At 41.7% G+C, this 13,012-nt stretch overlaps 1 protein-coding gene across 3 annotated transcripts in view; it reads left to right on the top strand.

Moving 5' to 3' along the window:
* ZMYND11 (zinc finger MYND-type containing 11) overlaps window positions 1-12,691 on the top strand; it is a 100,216-nt gene extending 87,525 nt beyond the window's left edge. For all 3 annotated transcript variants that reach the window (XM_065731523.1, XM_065731524.1, XM_065731525.1), the window contains 5 exons: window positions 169-376; window positions 2,310-2,378; window positions 4,195-4,467; window positions 5,521-5,706; window positions 10,298-12,691. In XM_065731523.1, the coding sequence (XP_065587595.1) occupies window positions 169-376; window positions 2,310-2,378; window positions 4,195-4,467; window positions 5,521-5,706; window positions 10,298-10,420 (859 nt within the window). In that variant the 3' untranslated portion in view covers window positions 10,421-12,691. The remainder of the gene's footprint in view (window positions 1-168; window positions 377-2,309; window positions 2,379-4,194; window positions 4,468-5,520; window positions 5,707-10,297) is intronic.
* Window positions 12,692-13,012: the final 321 nt, after the last annotated feature.

Raw genomic sequence — 13,012 nt, 5'->3', positions numbered from 1 at the left:
TAATTTGTCACATTTTCCAAATGTGTTAAACATAGTAAGAATCTGTGCAAATAGGAATTGTCAGCTATTGACCACTTTGAAAAACTGCTTTTGAAGTCCGATTTTTAAGTCAAGATCTCTCATCCATATTTATTTTTTCTGAACCTGTCTGGTTTTTGAATTCAACAGGGCCTGGATCCCCTCTGAAAACATCCAGGATATCACAGTTAACATCCATCGGCTGCACGTGAAACGCAGCATGGGGTGGAAGAAGGCCTGTGATGAGCTGGAACTGCACCAGCGATTCCTTCGTGAGGGGAGATTCTGGAAATCAAAGAATGAGGATAAAGGGGAAGAGGAGGCAGAGTCAAGTATCTCCTCCACCAGCAATGAGCAGGTGAGTACCACCATGAGCACAGAATCACAGAAGTGTAGGGGTTGGAAGGGACCTCCAGAGACCATCGAGTCCAACCCCCTGCCAAAGCAGCTCCCCAGCCCAGGTTGCACAGGGAGGCGTCCACACGGGTCTGGAACGTCTCCAGAGAAGGAGACCCCACCGCCTCTTTGAGCAGCAGAAATTTATTATAGGGTGGGGTACAAACATGACATATCTTTGATTAATGTACTTTTAAATTAGCGAAGACTTACTTTCCCCATGTTTTGTAACTTAGTGACAGCAAGAATAGAAAGTTTTTCTTTTCCCTCTTTTTCTTGGATGACCTCCGAGAAGTTTCAGAATGTTTGTCATCTACAGCACCTTGATGAGAACAGACCAAGATTTCTAAAGTTAAACAGGCATGTTCAAGTTAAATGTCATGGATATCAGATGGACTGCAGCACTGCCTTCCTGAACCCTCATCAAGGGACAGCCCTGTAGCTGCTCTGCCTTTTCACAGCTGGAGCGCGTTCACTTGGGATTATGTTCTGTGTTACAGATACCTGAGCAACACCAGCCATGACACTATTAGAAAGTCCAAGTAAAGTTAGGTGCAGATGTTGCACTTCAGGAGCATGCGACCAGCAACTAATTAAAGTAATTCCAAAATCATTATGCAAAATAAGAAAAAAATATACTGCTTTAACAAATCTAATATGCACAGAGGGACAAGATAGAAAACTTTGCACTGGAAATTCCCTTATCAAAGCTGGGCCTTGCTAGTCATTCTCTGTCCAAGAGAGTGTTTTGTATTTGCAGTCACTGACTTGGCAGGAAGATTTTCATAGCTTGCAGGACACTCCACAGTAATTTTGGCAAACTCTTCCCTGGCAACCTCTTCTTTCCTCATTTGAAACCACCAACCTCTCTCTATAAGTCTGCATTTTAAAAGATCATTGTCTTTTGACCCTCTTCTCTGTCCTTCATTTAAGCTGTCTATCGTCTAATTTGTGGCTAAAAACTTAGAGCTTACAAAACTGGATGTTGCTTTAAGGGGATGCTTCTTACCAAAGATATTTTCTCATTTTTTGCCTTCTTTACCTAGCTGACCCTTTGTAGCCCCTTTTATTTAATTTTGTGTATGCACTCATGCAACATCATAGAGTGAAACGAGAAAAGAGTCACAAGTAAAATTTATGACAGGTTAACAGTTTCCCCAGCTTTTCAGGTTTTAAAGTGTCCATTTGCATGTTTTCTGTCCCATCTCACTTGTTCATCCTTCACTTGGTTAAAGCTAAAACCTGCTTCAGTGGTTTCCAAACAGAGGGACATAACAATAGCCATCAAACTCGGAGCTTTAAAGTAATCTGCAGTGTTCTTGTACTGATGCTAGATAGTACTGGATGCTTCAAAGACTCCACTGTAAGGAATTGTAAGATAATTTACCATTCACTTAAATCTTTCTTTTTTTTATTTGCTAGAGATTGGTTGTTTGTTTTAAGGCACGATGTACTAATAACCCTTCATGTATACAATAATGATGAACTATAGCAAGCATCAATAATCTCACTGCCTTTATACATGTTTTCTTTGTGATAGTTGTGACTTTCTGGCTTCAACAAGATCTGCTACCTAATTATGAGTTACTAATATCAGAATAATTTGCATGTGAAATGAAGCAGAGAATGATTACAGATAGTTTTGAAAATACACACTGAATTTTAGAACTTGTTTGCGAGTTTTGCTCCTTTATCTGAGTATAGTCACTCTGATAATGGAGAAAGTTTACTGTATGCAGTTGCCATTTAAGAACCATGTTCGACTTTCTGTTTGCTAAATTAAGTAATTGCAAATAAACACAAAGAAGACACACATCATTCATGTTACAATGAATGCTGCTCATATGAACTATAATGTTTTGAATGATTCAGTGTTCTTTTCATTATGTTCACAGCTGAAGGTTACTCAGGAACCAAGAGCAAAGAAAGGACGTCGTAACCAGAGTATGGAACTCAAAAAAGAAGTAAGCAAGCTCAATTTCATGTTTGCAGAGGTGGCAGCATACGAAAAGTCTGAAGTTGTAATAGATGCACCTTTGGATTCTTTCCCTTTTCGCTAATTTTGTAGTATTCTTAGAAATTCCAGCCCCATAGCTTTGTCCTCCTTGCTAACAAACATAACAGTACGTGCCACATTCAAGCCACTGGTATAGTTATGGTGATGTATCATGAATAAATCCACTGTCAGTCCACGAGATTTTTTTAGGGCCAGTTCTACTAGCTAAGGAAATCTGCAAACAAAAGCAGTTCATAAATATTTTGCAAGATCAAGGATGTTAAGTTCATAAAACATCATAACTGGGCTTGCCCATGGAACTTCCTTTCTTGTCTGTGCACCTCACACACTGAGTGAACTGGGGAACGTTAACCCATGGTCATGTAACTACGGAACTGTGTTATTATCCTTGTACACAAGGGGGCAGTTGCTTAGGCAGTCATAAATCTAGTGTTAGTCTCAATTCTTAAGTGTTTTCTTGTCCTTGTTTCAGCTGCATAATGATCATTAAGAAAAAATTATACACAGGACTCAGGACCCCATTACAGAGAACGGTTCAGGTATTTCAGCATCAGAGCTGTGTGGGATGGCCCTGCTGCCTGAAATACATATATTGTTGCTCCTCATATCTGGGCACTTGTTTCCTTGTTGTATCTGATCCCGCAGGGCTGTGTCTTCAAGGCACCTTCATCAGTGTGGATGTGACTGTAGCTTCCCTGGGTCTGCCAGAAAGGGAGAGTGACATCTTTCCTGGGCTACAGTTTAAGGATGTCTGATCATCTTAACGTGTTTTCTATCAAGCAAATGCTGTAATTTACTTTACGTATTTTTATCTTAACATTTGCCTTCTTAGCTCTGTTCATACTTGGTCAGCGATCCTGAAGTCAATCAGAGTGACCTATTATAGAGTAATTGATTGCTAAAAGGAATACACAGCCTTTTGGTTGGTGTGCCAAGCACTCCATCACACTGTCAAGCACAAAGGCCAGACCTGAGCAAGTCTGGTGCATTAAGGACTGTGAGCTTTGTCTGTATGCTGTTAAACGAGCTTTTAAAAATGTAAATTAAAAAAAAAAGTATGTCTGTGTCTTGAGATACTTCAAATATCTGAAGAGCAGAAACAATCGATATTACACTGTAATAACATAGGGAGCTAAATTCAATATAGCACATTACAGTAACTATGATTTCTTTACTGATAATTGTGTAGTTAAAGAAAGCTTCTGTGGTCATCCATGTCTAGTTCTATATTATTGAAATCAAGACTTAGATACTCATTAGTTTTTCATCTTCAAAGCACCTTTGAAGTACTAATCAATCCTTGCAGCAGTTCTTTGAAATAAATGGAATATTACAGACTCCTGCAGAGCCTGTTGGGCCAGAGTTAAGGCCCAAGTTTGCCAAAAAAGTTGAGGTACCTTGGCCACACTGTCTCTTCAGGAAGAACAGTAGGGGGAAGACCTGTAGCAATCCTTTACTGGTGCCGCTGGGCCTTCAGTGATTTGGCATGGTACTTTTGGGAAGGTGACCCTTTTTGCTGAGGTTGATGGTGCTTATAGGGAAGTGTGAGTGGTGAGTGTGGCATACTGATGCTGTATGTTTGCTTCCTTCAGGAGCACTCCTAGCTGAGTCCTCCCCAAATAACTTATCTACCCAGTGTCAGCAAACACCTTTCACGTTAGTTGTGCTTTTGTTAGTCAGATAACATTTTTCTCCAGAGAGAGTTGAGAGTGAACTTGTTCTGTTTTGATACCTGGATTAGCAAGTTTGTTCTTTCTCTGTAGGAGCCAGAACCTGAAACTGAAGCAGTAAGTTCAAGCCAGGAAATTCCCACAATGCCTCAGCCCATTGAAAAAGTTTCAGTCTCAACTCAGACCAAGAAGTTAAGTGCCTCTTCTCCAAAAATGCTGCACCGGAGCACCCAGACCAATAATGATGGAGTGTGTCAGAATATGTGCCATGACAAATACACCAAAATCTTTAATGATTTCAAGGACAGGATGAAAGCTGATCACAAAAGAGAAACTGAGAGAGTTGTGCGAGAGGCAGTGGAAAAGGTAACTCTTGTCAAACACCACATACACCCTGGTTTGAGGAAAGGAGGAGTGGGATTAGGGTTCTTTTTCCACATTCTTTTCTACTTTTATAACATCCACCCATCAGAGAGTAGTTAAAAAAAAACTTTTTCAAAGACACCACATAAAAATAGTCTTCAGTACTGCTTTTCAGACAATTTACCAACTGAACTTAGCAGAAAGCTCTTTTGCTACTTTTGATTGTAGTCCAGTAAACTCAGTCTGTGATCCAAAAGTGAAACTTTGTTCATTCATGATTATCCTTCCTAAGCCTTTCTTTGCCTCCATTGTCAAATGTGGTTGTAAACAATGTCACTGTTTAAATGCTATCATAAACGATTCTTTTTGTCAAACTTCTGGCCTAAGCATTAAATAGGTTGGCTGAAATGTGTTTGAATTTTCTTGTCTAACCATAACATGTCTACAAATTGGTTATCTAAGTCTGAGCTGGTCACCTTTGGCTGGTGAAAACAGGACAGAACAGAGGATGATGCGTCTGACCTCACTTAAGTACCTGTCTCAAGGAAAAATGAATTTCCTGGAGGAAGGACTTGGAAATGAACATTGGGGGTGTAGGTGTTAATCCTGTAGGACTGAGACACCAGACTTCTAGCTATCAGTACAAAGGCAAAGGAATTCCATTGACAGTGAAAAATAAAATGTTTCCTCTAATTGAACTTAGGGATGTTACATTTTGTATTTTCCGTTGTGCTCTTACTGTGGAGTCGTATGAAGTTGTAGACTTAGAAAGGACAAAATCTTTGCCTAATGAAGAATTTATAATTTTGAAACTGATGGTTAATAAAATAGACATGGAATCTGTGTAGCTGGTTTTATAGTTGCCTTGCAGAATAGGACAGTTATGAACAATTCTTATGGGGTGGAAGTTCTGTTATAGCTCTAACAGAGATAACTTTTCTAAACAGAAGAAATGTCTAATTACATGACCTCTATTCGTATAGGGGCTCAAAGAAGGTATATTTATTCCAGTAGTTACCCACTGACTTGCTTTGCTCACTCACTTCCTTATGGCAGTTGCGTACAGAGATGGAAGAAGAGAAAAGGCAAGCTGTCAATAAAGCCGTGGCCAATGCACAAGGAGAGATGGACAGAAAATGTAAGCAAGTAAAGGAAAAGTGCAAAGAGGAATTTTTAGAAGAAATAAAGAAGCTAGCAGGCCAGCACAAGCAGCTGATTTCCCAGACCAAGAAGAAGCAGTGGGTAAGTCTCAAAAATGTACTACAAGGCAATAACTGGAAATGTATAATGCAGACTGCAGGCCAATTGAAGGTGTTTTGTTCCTTACTTCCACCTGCGTTACTTTTTCACTCGTCTCATCTTCAAGGTTTTATTTTTCCTGTTTGAGCTTTCAGATTTCTTCACTACCACATTTGGACTCCAGATTCTGATTGTTTCCATCTTATTTAGGTAGTGCTAGCAGAGCCATCTTTCTTGGCCCAGCCAGATGTTGCTAATATTGCTGAACATGTAATTGTATTTCGTATCAGGCAATTTTTGCATTATGTTCACACTCCTTTGATCTCAAGGCCCTAGAGAGTACAAGATCTGGCTGTATGCATTTGGAGCTTCCTTCTAGAAATCCTGGTATTTGTATCATTTTGGCCTTTTCCTCTCAAAGCTTTCTCTGCAGCTCTTTTATAGTCTTGTGTATTTAAGACATGACTTTCTGAAATACATTTCCCTCCCTTTTTCAGTTGTTAAGCCCATGTCTGCAGCGTGGCCTACAAAAAGTGTGTTTTCATGTCCTTAAGAGAAGTGAAAGCAGGCATCTAACTTACCATTCTGCTGTAAACTTTTCCCTGTTTTCTGTTAGTTTTGAGACTTCAAGCCAAAAGCATGTCCTTCCACCTAGCAGTGCAGCATCTGCTCAGACACTGCAAGTATTTATTTCTGTGCTCCTCATCTTTAAGTGAGTGGGAACTCTGTGACTGAGGATCAGTGAGTTTGGCACACGTGCAAGCTTTGCTATTTCTTCGCAGATCTTCAGAAAGTTGAGGAAATCGCAGTGCACTGTAATAGCTGTCTACAAAACGCTGCAGGGTCAGTCTCAGCGTCCCAGTCCCATACCTTGGAGCTTTGATTCTTCCAGCTGAGGCTGAGCAGCGTGCGGGAGCCTTGCCACAAGATGGCACGCTGCTCTGAGCAGCACACAGACACCGGCTACCACTGCTACCCAGCGCAGCATCGCTTCCTTTCCTCTGCAGAGGGCTGTGCTTATGCTCGTTAGCCTTTTGGGATGAAAAGGTGGCCCCTGCAGAGAGAACTGTGTTCTGCAGGGACTGAATGAAGTGAGACAATAGGTTGCTGCCTGTAGCAGTTGTAAGTTTGGGGTTTCCTCTTTAAAGAGAATTCCTTCTGAGCTCCTGCAGCGTTTTCATTTTGGTTCCTAGTAGGGATGTACAGTGGGTGTGGCAGTGCTGCAGTGCTTGGTTCTCCATCAGTTAGCAAATCCCTCCCTGTGTACCACTCTCTGCAGACCCAAGAAATTATTTAGGTCTCAGACTCAATCAAGCTGCTGTTTGTAATGAGTCACCAGCCCCTGGTGTCTGCATGCTTTTGCTTGTGGCACTTGAAAAGGAAACTGAATTGGCTTTTCCCACCGTAAAACTGTGTCAAATTAGCTCTATTCTGTGAGGTGTTACAAGTGCACATGTGAGCTGTTGCCACTGCTCAGCTGATAAGCTGTAATTCAGTCACAATAACTGGGTCGTGAGTCCAGGCTCTTAGCTGGGGCTGGTTTGGATTGTTTCTTTTTGAAGGCAGTATTTATGAAAGACACTCCTGAGATTTCTGTTCGTCTGTTCCAGTGTGTCTTTACCGTGTCCTTTAGCCTCATCAGAGTGCCGTGGCACCACATCACTGCATCTTAGGATCATGCGCTGAATGCCTCTTTCCAAGCAAGACAATTAAAGATATAAAGAGCATTTGACAGCTTCACCTTCTCCTGTGGGCCCAGAGCTGTCAGTCAGCACCTTAAATGAATGCATTGTGCAGGCAGCTGGTTTTCATGTGCTGGGAGGGAGGGGAAGGGTAAACACCTTTGCATTCAGGCTGATGGATCTGCCTGCCAACACACAGCCTCAGGCAGCTGGAGCTGGTCCAATTACACAACTCCCCAGTGATTTTTCTTTCTGTGGCACTAATGACAGTCCCTGGTGTGTAGTACCACTGTTGTATGCTGCTATTATAATAATGATGCCTCCTTACTAAAATCTCATGTAATTAACACATACTAAATGAGTTTTGGTGGCTTTGCTTTTTAATTAGAACCAGAGACCTCTGGTTTTGCGTAATGCAGATGTCTAGGTTTGGGAATGCAGCTGTTATTATTCATACTGTATTTGTATTTTTCCTAGATTTAAAAAGAAAGTCTGATCAGATTGAAGGGATTGCTGTGCTGGTGCTTGACAGGCACACTGGCAGACATGCTGCCCCATGTCTACTTAAAGAACCACATTCTGTGTTGCTCTGATGGGTCACAGTCCCCTTGGCTAAGCCAAATTTCAGTTCTGTACCTTCAGAAAATTTGGAGTTAGTACAGATACCTCAAGTAAATAGCAAATGAAAGGAAGAAATGGAAAGGCAGAGAGTCGTGAGTTTGTGCAGTGTGATGATCTACACAACTCTGACCAGAGTGCCACGGTTGTTGTGTTTCTTTTTTAATTTCTCCTGGTTGTTTTGTTTGCATACAGACGTCATTTAAAGTGGTGCAAAGTTCGTCTTTAACCTCTGTCTGTCTCAGTAATGTTTACCTGTATATTTATGCTAACTTGCAGCAGGTTGTTTACAGTCTGAAACAAAACCCCAAATGATTGATAACATTTAAGAAGTGGAGAATACAAAGGAAAGGAGGCCTGAGGCCAGCTGGCATTTTGCCTTCTCTGCCACATGTGCTGGTACCAGCTTAGATGACGCTTTATTTCCCTTATGAAAGGGGAGATTTACATCCCACACTTATGGCCAGCATATGTAAAGGGAACTTCAGGATCTTCAAACCCGTTGTCCTCTCCTGTCTCAACGTTTTTGATCTCTCCAAGGGAGCAGATGTGAAGCTTGGGGCTGGGCCTTGTGCTGAATGCAATGGAGAGACACAGCTGTTCCCTGTGCGTTCCAGCAGATGATCCTAATGGCTCCCACAGGCTTGTGGGCAGCCAGCAACATGAAAAGGCAGGAAAGCAGGCCTCAGGAGATTGCTCCTTAGCAGACTTTTCTACAAATAAACTTCCCTGGAGCTAAGATACAAAGAGAAAATGGAGTGGAGAAGCTCCCTCCTCGTGCAGCTAAAGCGGTCCCTTTACTGGTGACGTAAAAAAGTAGTTACTGGTCTAGTTGATGTAGAAGGCAATGTTCTTGCCAAGGTGTGTAGAGTTGTTGCATTTTTGTTTTGTTTTAAGACAATTGGGTGTTATTTTCTTTGTGCTTCTCTGTTTTATTAACAATGCTTTAGTTAGACAATACATTGAAAGTACAACCTGTGTTATTCTGTGGTTTGACAGCCACCTGCACATCTCTCCATCGGTTCCCCATCATGCAGGAGCTGTTCTGGACTGAATTCTTAAAGATTTTCTCTGATTTTGAATATAACAAATTCAGAGAGACAGGTTGGAGATCATTAGATCCAGTTTTTCAGGTGCTGAGTGTGGGCAGTCCCCATAGCAGCAGTGCTACCCTACCTTGCAGGGGCTGGTCTGGGTGCCAGTACTGCACACATCAGGAGGCAGAGCCCTCTGCCATCTGAGTGCCCTGCCGAGCAGCACGCTGATTCTCTTTTTTTTTAGCTCCTCAGCGTCCATGGAGTTATTTCCAATTGCCACCAACATGGGAGCACTCTGCACGTTCCAGGACAGGAATCCTCTTTCCTACAGGGGCTGTGCAGCATGTCTTCCTTCGGGAGTTCTGTGCCATACTGGCAGCCATAAGGGCAGGAGGCCATGGAGTTATTGTGTGTTGTCCAGGCCTTGTCTGGTTTGTGAAAGGCGTGAAGCTAAAGGCACCTTCTTGCAGTAGCACTGCTGTAGTAGGAGGCCTTCTTGTCACCATTTGCAGCACTCTGGCAAGCAGCAGACCCCAATGATGGCAGCTTCCTAATATCCAACCTGAATGTCTTAGTTTAAAAACATGGGTAGATAGTGATAGGAGAAGGAGGAATTGCTTTAAATGAAAAGAGGGGAGATTTAGGTTAGGTGTTGGGGAAGTTTTTCACTGGGAGGGTGGTGAGGTGCATAGGAGCTGTGGGTGCCCCATCCCTGGAGGTGCTCAAGGCCAGGCTGGATGGGGCCCTGGGCAGCCTGAGCTGGTGGGCAGCAGCCCTGCCCATGGGTGGGGGCTGAACTGAATGATCCCTTCTTTCATGAGATCCCTGTCTTTTTTGTACCGGGGAGCCCAGAACTGGACGCAGTGCTCCTGGTGAGGTCTGACCAGGGCAGAGTAGAAGGGGAGGATCACCTCCCTCGACCTGCTGGCCACACTCTTTTTAATGCACCCCAGGAAAATACAGTTCCTTCATTGTGTGGCTGAAAGCTCTCAGCCCACTGCCCTGAGAGGTGAGCTTTCTTAAAGTCAAGGTGTGTTTTTCAAAAGCAGTAATAGAGAGTGTGGAAAATACCAAAGGATGGTACAGATCTGCTGAAAGTTGCAGCCTTTCTCGGCACGTGTGAGAAATGCCCTGCTGCATTTGGGTGCCCAGGCACAGGGAGGAGTGCTGTGTGTGCACATGGCAGGTGAGGACACTTCCCGGCACTGAGGAGGGATCCTGCGAGGGCTGTAATCTTGTCTCGTTTGTTCTCCCCAGTGCTACAACTGTGAAGAGGAGGCCATGTACCACTGCTGCTGGAACACTTCCTACTGCTCCATCAAGTGTCAGCAGGAGCACTGGCATGCTGAACACAAACGTACCTGCCGCAGAAAAAGATGAAAGAGCTGTTCCTCCACTAACACACCACCCCGATGATTGCTATTCTCAGACACAGCGGTTTTTGTTTCCAAGAAGCCAAAATTGTTTAGAATTTGCTTCCCATTTTGCACCAGCCTTTAAACACTTTTCGTAAAAGAAATTTTGCACAATAATTTCAATCTTCTGTTCAGTGCTCCTCCAAAATTTTGCCAGCGGAACAAATTGAACATCTGTGGGAGCAGGTTACTTTAAATAATTTTAAACTAGAGGATTTGTTGCATTTTCAGCAAATTTTAAAACATTTTTAGGTTTTACAGAGATTTTAATCTTTAAAAACAGCAGATCTAAAAAATAAACCATGCGAGTTTAACAAAAGGAACGTGTAAAAACTAGATCTGAATGTAAGAACTTTAGAACTGTTTCAGAAAAACGAAGCATACTACCTTGATGTAACATTTATTTCGTAACCTTGTTGAGCTGGTTTTGTTCAGCTTAATTTTACTGTTTAAAGGCATTATCTATTGGTTATACCAGTGGGTACATGATTGAATTTAGGGAACAGGGTTGACACAGCAGGTGCTAGTCCTGCGTATTTTTTCTTAAATATTTCCCAACTGTGTTTTATTTTCATTATTTCTTTTCGATATATAACTTTTATAACAAAATATTAGCTTTGATCTTGTAGTTTAAAATCACAGGGAACTGGGGTAATCTTTTACTGAGCTGGATCTTAGAGAAAAATGACTATTTAAATTTTGAAGTTTGCACATTTCATCTTTGTCCTGACATGAGTGCTTGTAACAAGAATAAGAAAAGCCAAAAAACAAAACCCAAACGAAAAACGACTACCTTTGTTCATATGTGGAATTCCGAGGCTTACAAATTTCTTTAGTGTGTCCCCCTTCAGCCTCCCCAATCCAATGTCATCCTGACTGCCTACAGATCTGGTGTCACCTGGTCCATTGTAACCTGATAACAAAAGGAGAAAAAGCACTTAAACGTTTCACAGAAGCCGTTATGTTTGTAGTAATGGGTCATTGCCTAATAATGAGCTCCATCACTGTACTCAGAATGAAGAATAATGCATGTTAATTTTCTTGTATTAAAGATGCCGTGATTTGTAAAAAGTCTGTATTTTGCGGAATGTCTGGATTAAGAAGCATTACCAATAGGAATGGATCGATAGTTGAAAAATGATTTTTTTTTTCGTTTGTTTTATATATAGATATATGAATTGCATCCATGTTCAGAGACAATTTTTTAAATAGATGTAAAGCTTACTTAAATAGCTTTTCTTTTCAAGTGTCTCCGCATTTTAGTTCCTTCTTTCAGAGGCAGGTCTTAGACCGAGTCGTACGCCCATTAATCATCCCGCTATTTTTTGAGAAGTTAGAGGAATAATTTGTAAATATTTATTTAGATCTTTGATATTTATTGAAAGCAATTACATGATGGAACGATGGAAGCTGAAGAATCAGGAGGAGAGCCTTTGGAAAAGTTTTCTCTAGGATGTGTCAGGGTCATTGTAAAGACGAAAATATAACCGAGACTTCTGTGAACTGCCATTGGAATCCTGATCTTTTTTACTTACAGTGGTGATAGAAGTTAATTGACTAGATACTGCCAAATAACGGCCAGCACGGTGTGGAAGTGAAGCGGGAAGCGGATGGGAGAACGTAGTTCGTAGACGGTAACTGTATTACCACAGCTACATTATTGCCTGATAAGTGTGTAATTAACTTTTGTCGCCTCTGTGTTGTGACTGTAAAACACTTCACAACTAAAAACCAACCTTGTTCAATTACTTTACAAGTTCCAAAACTTCGATCCACCCCTATGAAAGCAAGTTATTGTGGAAATATTTTTGGTGTAAAATCATTCCAGAATATGTAATATTTAACTGATAGCTGCATGAAAGTAAGATTCGTGTTACTTTGGCTTTTTTGTCTCTGTTGACACGGTTGCACATTTCCAAGTTACTACAGCGTGAAAACTGTGTGTTTTAAAGAAAAAAAAAAAAAAAAAAAGATTGTGGCCTGGTTTTGTATAAGTTTTAGGTAAAATTACAATTGATTGTTTTAGGAATCATGATTTAAAATTTAATTTTTCTGCGAATCATAAAGCTATATTAAAGTGTTGAGCTTAGCCACTATGCACATTGTAATTATTCATTGTGGCTGTCCAGTTTATGATGCATTCTGGCATTTTGTAAGCTGCTCTGACTAGCAATATATAGAGTCATTTAATGTGTTAACATTGGGTAATAAATGTATTTAAAAAAAAAAAAAAAAAGCCTCTTGCTGAAAGTGTCTGTGTTAATTGTGGCCGTGCCCAGGGCTGTGGATGGGGTGAACATGTCTGGACTCCCTGGGACCTGCTGCAAGGGGGCGAGCTGGGAGCTCCGTGCAAGGACTTGGGCATTGAACCGTAGCTCTCGGCACAACGATGAATTTTTTCAGCCTGTTTGGAGCCAGCAGCCCTCAGGGGCTGTGTCCATCGAGCGCTGGTTTTAACACCAGCTTCTGTGTGACTGCAGCTTGTAGACCCCCTTGGTCTCACCCATGGCCTCGTTTGCCCCTCACCCCAACCCCATAACCGCCGACCCAAGCCCAG

This window comes from Cyrtonyx montezumae, unplaced genomic scaffold, assembly GCF_038088225.1.
Source record: "Cyrtonyx montezumae isolate F1298 unplaced genomic scaffold, pur_monq_1.0 scaffold_14, whole genome shotgun sequence".
NCBI lineage: Eukaryota > Metazoa > Chordata > Aves > Galliformes > Odontophoridae > Cyrtonyx > Cyrtonyx montezumae.
Note: the sequence above shows the minus strand (reverse complement) of the source record. Positions and strands in the feature narration are given on the sequence as shown.